General features: G+C 33.9%; 1 protein-coding gene across 1 annotated transcript; it reads left to right on the forward strand.

Annotated features, from left to right (window-relative positions):
* Positions 1–5,376: 5,376 nt before the first annotated feature.
* Positions 5,377–6,041, forward strand: LOC107639532 (uncharacterized). The gene is made up of 3 exons (XM_088483455.1): positions 5,377–5,565; positions 5,641–5,856; positions 5,949–6,041. The coding sequence occupies exons 1-3, from the start codon at positions 5,377–5,379 to the stop codon at positions 6,039–6,041; spliced, it is 498 nt and encodes a 165-aa protein (XP_088339581.1).
* Positions 6,042–6,820: the final 779 nt, after the last annotated feature.

A 6,820-nucleotide genomic window follows, 5' to 3' on the forward strand; every position in this document is an offset into this window, starting at 1 on the left:
ATATGATATTTAGACTCAGTGAATTTTTCTGAGTTAGAAAACATAGTTTCTGCGTAAAAATGCGCACTGGAAATTCGAGCGATAGTACCGGCTGAGATCTGTCTAGTACTGCAACTAAGAAAATTAATTATAAGTGAATAAGGTTAAAAAATGAGAATTTATAATTTGGGACGATAGAAATATTAAAAATACGGTTTAAAACTCTAATCTTAGAGGTTTTGGCCCAAAATTGGGCCAATGAACTAAACCAAGTGGGCCCAAGACCCAATATATATAAACATTAGTTATCAGTATTTCAGCTCACAAACCCTAAAAATGAGAAGGAGAGGCGGATAGAGAGAAGAGAAGAGAAAACCTAGCTTTCCAGACTTCAAATCACCATAACTTTCTCTCCGGAACTTCGATTGACGAGCCATTTATGGCCACGCGTCGCTCTTCTCATCTTCTACAGTTTTATCTAAGTTTTGTGGTGAGTATTCCACTATCCTCTGCCGAGTTTTCATTTTTCTCTTTAAATTCGAATTGGATTTGGGTTTTGAAGAAATCTTGTGATTTTGTTATTTAGGGGTGCTCTAATACGAGCCATTGGTGATATTCATCATAAAATACAGTGGGTTAAGGTAAGAAACTCTCCAACCCTTGTGATTTATCATTTTCATGAACCCTAGGCTGATTGTAAGTGTGAAATTAGTTATGTTAGAGTATTGGTTAATTTTGGTGCACAATTGGGAGGTTGGTTTTGCTTGTGGAGCTTTGGTGAGGCTTGGAGCTAAGGTTGGTGGAGACTTCCAAAGAAAGGGCTCAATTGGTTTGGCTCTAAGAGGTACGGTTTAAGTTTCATTTAAGTACCGTATGGTGTGATGAGAATTCCTAGGCTAGATGCCCCTAGGATTAAGTTTGGATTGTGTAAATAGTTGGTACTAATATTTATAGTTGATATGTAATGTAAATTAATGATTGGGTTGAGAATTGTGTGAAATTGTATGTTTGGTGTGTTGAAAATTTGATGAATTGGATAATGAATATTGGTTTGTAAAATATGCATTTAAATTGTGAATTTGGGTCAGAGGCCAGAAAGAGGTAAGGAAGGTAAGTGATGTGTGTATTGTGTGATGTCATATGAGATTGAATGGATATTGAATATTGAGTGTGTGAATAAATGGGAGGAATTTGGAATAATAAGAAATTAGGAATTTAGGAGGGGAAAGTGATGAAATTGAATTGAATTGTGTAGATGAGGTAGGATTGGTTTTGGTTGAGTGTAATTATGTGAATGTGGTAGGGTTGTGGATATTAAGGAGTTGGATAAACGATGAAGAAAAATTGGATATTAAGGAGATGGATAAACAAGGAACAAAAACGATAAAAAAATTGATAATAAAAAAGATTGATAAACGATTACAATTATAGAATTGGTAGTTAAAAAATAAATTGATGATAGATTATTCAACCATTAATAATTTTAATATTGAAAAAGATAAGATTAGAGTATCTAAATCAAAATAAAAACTTAAAAAATTGAAGAGAGAATTTTAAAGATAAGATAGATGAAATAATAAAATAATAATTTATAAAAAAGAGGAGAAAAATTTAGAATGGCATATAGCACCGTACGTAATTCAATCGATTGAACTGTGAAACAACTCATATTGCTTTGCAAAATTGATTGGATAACACGATCAATCGATTGAATAAAAAAAAACTCACATTTTATAGCACAATTCAATCGATTGTGCACTACACCAGGAACGGAACACAATGGCGAAGAATTGGAGGCCCATCCCCTTGCCCCCACAAAACAAGTCCGTGGAAGCATATTCCCTTTGCATGCCGCAACATCAGCGGCGATTGAATCAGGAAACGCCGCCAAGGGTGAGGATCTAACCATATATAATTGAATTTCTGTTTTACCCCTTTCTACCTTATAATCCTTAATTGTTTCTCCCCAAATTTGCAGAAACCCGCGAAGAGTCCTCGGTAGCGCGCGAAACACTGCCTTCGCTACTCTACCACGCCACTGCTGCCGATTCATCGTCCTCTCTCTGCCGTCAAACTTTTGCCTCTCATCCACAGTTCCTGAAACCCATACTCCCTCATCCAAGGTGTGTGAAATCCTAACCTCTGCTCCACCTCGCGCCTCTGTGTGGGTTGTCAATTTGCGCAGTTTCCATCCGTGCTTCTCCCACTGACGTCAAACGAGCCCATCCCCTCGATCGTGCGTAAAACCGTTACACCCTCCTTCACCGTGCTCCAATCTCATCCATCACTGCCTCTCTCCTGTCACTGGTTTGTTTCTCCACATTGATGTTTCCTTCTTGTTTTCATTCTTGTTTCAGAATAGTGAAAAGAAAATTGTCTATATCTTTCATTAATTGGGGGTAATTGCTGCTGTTTAAAGTTAGGGATTTCAAGGTATTACTTTTTTTATTTGATTGGTGCGTCTCTGTTTTCGTGTTCATTAGGACTGTAAAATTGCACTAAGCAGAGAAGCTCACACTCTGATCAAGGTTAATTTTCTTTCAACTTTGTCATTTGTTATGAGTATGATGATTTTGATTAATTATTATTGTTCTAGGTATTATCTTATACCCATTAATTGATTCTCCACAACCGACACGCTAGCTAGTTTCTCCAACAACAAGCATTGTAAGATTAAAGTACCAACAATATTTCGGTAAGAGACATACAATCAGTAGTTTGAATAATCCATTGTCTGTTTCATGTTTTGTGGCAGTAAATGATAAATTAGACCTGTTGTATCTCTGCTTATACATATCTAATGTTTAATTCTTATTGATTATTGGTCCCTTGCTCCAAACACAATTTGATTTTGGAGGTTGCCTCTTGTGCCAATAGAAAATAAATTTATTGGATGGACATGTATGTAATAATGTTGTATCTTTGTTGCATTAAATTCTTGAGTTTTAAAAATGGTGATGTATATAGTTTTAAGAACTTATACATAAATAAAATCTATATTATTATGAATAATTTTTATAACAAAGTAATTTTGGAACATTGAAGTAATTTTTGTCGGTGGTTAGGCACTGCACGGTATAAGCAATGTTTGACCTTGGTTGCCATGAAAAGGGGGCCATATTAGTAATGCACTTGTGCCATGCTTATACAGTGCTACTCTCTTAACTCTAAGCATATAATAACAGATGAAAAATGGCCAAAGGACTAAGGTGATAGTGTCCCAATTCTTATATATTAAGCTGTTTTATTAGTGTCTTTTTCTTTCTTTTCAATTGGTGAAGAGAAGATACTGTTAAAGTAATTAACATATGTGTCATGACGCATATTTGAAATGCTCATATACATGATGCATGGGCTTCACACATAGCTTGTGCCTTTCTTTCCTCTCATCCTGTACCATTAATTAATTCTTGTACTAGTGTTTTCAAGTTAAACATAAAGTGGGGCTTTTGTTAAATAAGTAGTTATTTATAACCCATCTTTAAATACTCTTTGTTAGCTAGTAAAGAAGATTACACTATTTTTTTTAATTAAACAAATATTATACTTTATGCCAATCATTTGAAGTTACGATTTATCTCTTATAACAAGTTAATTTTCATTAAACAGTAAAATCCTTATTTTTTTAATTAATGTGGCATTTTAAACTTTATCTCATGTATGGAAGATGTTAGATAGAAGTTTGTTAAAATCTTTGTGAATGCAATTTGCTTGATCCGTTGAATCTCTTTGAAGATTTAATCTATCATTGTACAATTTTAATTTTATCTTGCTGCCTAGTTCCTGAGATTTTATCAGAGTATTTGGTTTATTGTGTTTGCCTCATCAAAAATAATATGGAAACTTCTTGATTATACTTTCTGTATATTGTGAACCCGATCTTAATTTATGTTTTGTAGCATAAACATTTAAAGGAGAAATAAAAGAGCCTGATAGGACACTAAACATAGTGCTGAAAATTTATTACTCATCTTGACCATATAATTGTGATAAGGTTTTATGTGTCTAAATTGATAAGTATGTGTCTTGTCTTGTATCTTGTTTTGGTTAAAGTGTATAATTAGAAAAGTCAAGTATGATCCTTTTTGAATGCTGTCCATCTTATTAACTAAAGTAGTACCCTTGCTTAATGATGAGAGATAAAGGAAAAAAACTTGAAATTTATTAAATTTTGGTTAGGGGATGTGATATTTGAAATTAGTTACATACTAAAATCCAATTCAACAAAAGAAAGGTAGTACATATTTTGAAAACTTGCAAGCAATGTATTTTAGAGGGAGGGAAAAAAGACTCTGGTGAAAAAATGGAAGAAGTTGGTAAAGTTTTAAATCACTAATGCATTATGCATGTTATCATTTGATTGATGAATGAAATGTTAAAATGAAGAAGTATTTCTAAGTTCTAACTAACATCTTAATAGTGATCCTTTATCCCATTTTCTATTTGTTTGCTTGGTAACCGTTGACTGTTATGTACAATAAAATAGTACAGAATAGAGAAGTGAGTAAAGTAACTTGATTGAAGGCATGCATATGTGAATTTTGTTGGAGTGATGAATTTTTTCTTCTTGCCCTGTCTTTTTTATCCTTATTTTTTATGTTCATTTTCATTGAACCAATTATTTGCACTTACATGGTAGAAGATAGGACAGGGAAACTATAATATAATATTGTTAGAAGTATATCTAAAATCACATATCTACAATTTCAAGATTCTATTCTCTATCCATTATGACTGTTTAGTTATATTTTTGTTTTAATTATTTTTTTGAACCTAACTTTCATTCCTATTTTCTTTTTCATTTTTTAAGGAAGCTTTTATTTTCTTTGCATTTTTTGAACTTGGAACCAGCAATTCTTTCTCCTAGTAATTTTTTAGAAAGCACAGAATTTTGCAATGAGTAAGCAACCCCCCTAATATCTTTCGTGTGCCCCATGTTATTCGGGATGTATTGTAACTTTATTTCTATTTCCACTGAGTTATTCTGCTGCCCCCTACATGGTTTTCCTTGCAGTAAATTATCGAATATTACTCGTGTATTACTCTCGTATTTCATAATTGTGATATACTGTTATTGGTTCTCCTAGCACATAACCTATTTTTTTAAGGTTTTTATTTTATTTTATGTCTTTGTTTAGTGTTTATTTATTTGTTTGTGCTATCTCATTAAAGTAGACATTGATAAGAGCTGTATTAAAAAGCCACGAGGTAGTGCTGAATATAGAGACGGTGTGAATAGATTCCTTGATCTAGAGTCTATGTTCAACATGATTTAGAGTCTATGTTATATATTAATTTCTCGCATGCTATCCACAACGGATACATATAAGGTATTATATTTGGCTTATAGATTTCGATGGCACAATCAAGCTGGCAAGACTAAGAGTGAGGGAGGCTATGGAACGGCCTAACGGTAGAAAGATCGTGCTCAGGTTCAACAATGGAAAGCAAGCAATTGGAAACGAAACTGGACTGTTGAGTGGCGTGCTTGGTCTGCTAGGATCTGACTTTGGAAAATTTCCTATCTGTGAGGAAAGTTCGCGTAAGATTACCACTAAGGACAAGGTTTATAACGAATGTGTCAAGGTAAAAGTTTATATCCCCTTTGAAGTAAAAGTGCTTATTTTTACAATTTTTGACAAATTGTTATTATCTGTATAGCAAATTTTTCACTTTGATGAAGATAGCGAAGGAACTATCAAAAAAAATATTTTGAAAAGTATGCAAAAGTCTTGGAAGGAAACAAGGTTGAGGTTGTATAAGGCTTTTTACGAGCCAACATTCACGACTGAACAAAATATTGATCACCGTCCGCCGGAAATCGATCGAGAGCATTGGAGATGGTTCCTTGACTATCGCGCCAAAGTTGAGACGAAGGTAATCTAGTATATCATTGGTACACAACAATACAATTTATGTTGCACTGAGTCTTTTTAAATCAGTTTCTAATCGCTCTTTGTCTCTACTAGACCAATAGGAGAAGTGCAAGAAAAATGCGAAGAATCGATCAAAACAACTATATACCCACACTGGCAGTTCGAAAAGCTTTGCACAGCGGATGAAAGAATCAGAGGAAGCTGCTTGAACTGCAGGCAGAGCTGGAAGGCGAAAAGTTGAGGAAGGCGATGGAGGATGAGGCAGCAGTAGAGAAGAAAAAGATGAAGGTGATGGAGAGTGCTATGATTTATCTGTTTCAACAGCAAGGTGAGGAGCTACCACCAGACATCGCTGCAGGGATGCGTTTCGTGGAATGATAGAGTGAAAAATAGAATATTAGGATTGGAGATATTTTAGATTTAAGCAAACATTTTATTGAATTAGACTGAGCAACTCTTTGAAAAAGATTTATTTTCTTCGTATTTTGATGAATATATTATTTTGTTTGGCTTATATTTCAATTTTGAAAATATTCACTCTTAAAATAATAAAAAATATAAAAAGAATAAAAAAAATAATTCAATAATATTTTAAAAAAATTATGCGTGTTTTTTTGAAAAATCCAAATTTCTTTTTTTTTTATTTTTCTTAAATTAGCGGCAGTTTTAAACCGCCGTAATGTAGTTCAAAGATTATAAAATCTGTTACATCTGGTGGTGGTTGCAAACAGCCGGTAACTGTGGCCGAAACTATAGTACCATTTAGCGGCAGTTTTAAACTGCCGCTAAATGTGCGCAACTTGGACATATCGAGGTAAATCGCGGCGGTTTAAAAACTGCCGGAAAATATGAAGCAAATCGTGTCAGTTTCATTTGGCGACAGTTTTCTATTGGTATGCCGCGAAATTTTGATTTAGCAGCGGTTATACCAGCGGTTGCTGAAAACCATCGCCAAACCCCATCCC

This window comes from Arachis ipaensis, chromosome B4 (genome assembly GCF_059453495.1).
Source record: "Arachis ipaensis isolate K30076 ecotype BB chromosome B4, ASM5945349v1, whole genome shotgun sequence".
NCBI lineage: Eukaryota > Viridiplantae > Streptophyta > Magnoliopsida > Fabales > Fabaceae > Arachis > Arachis ipaensis.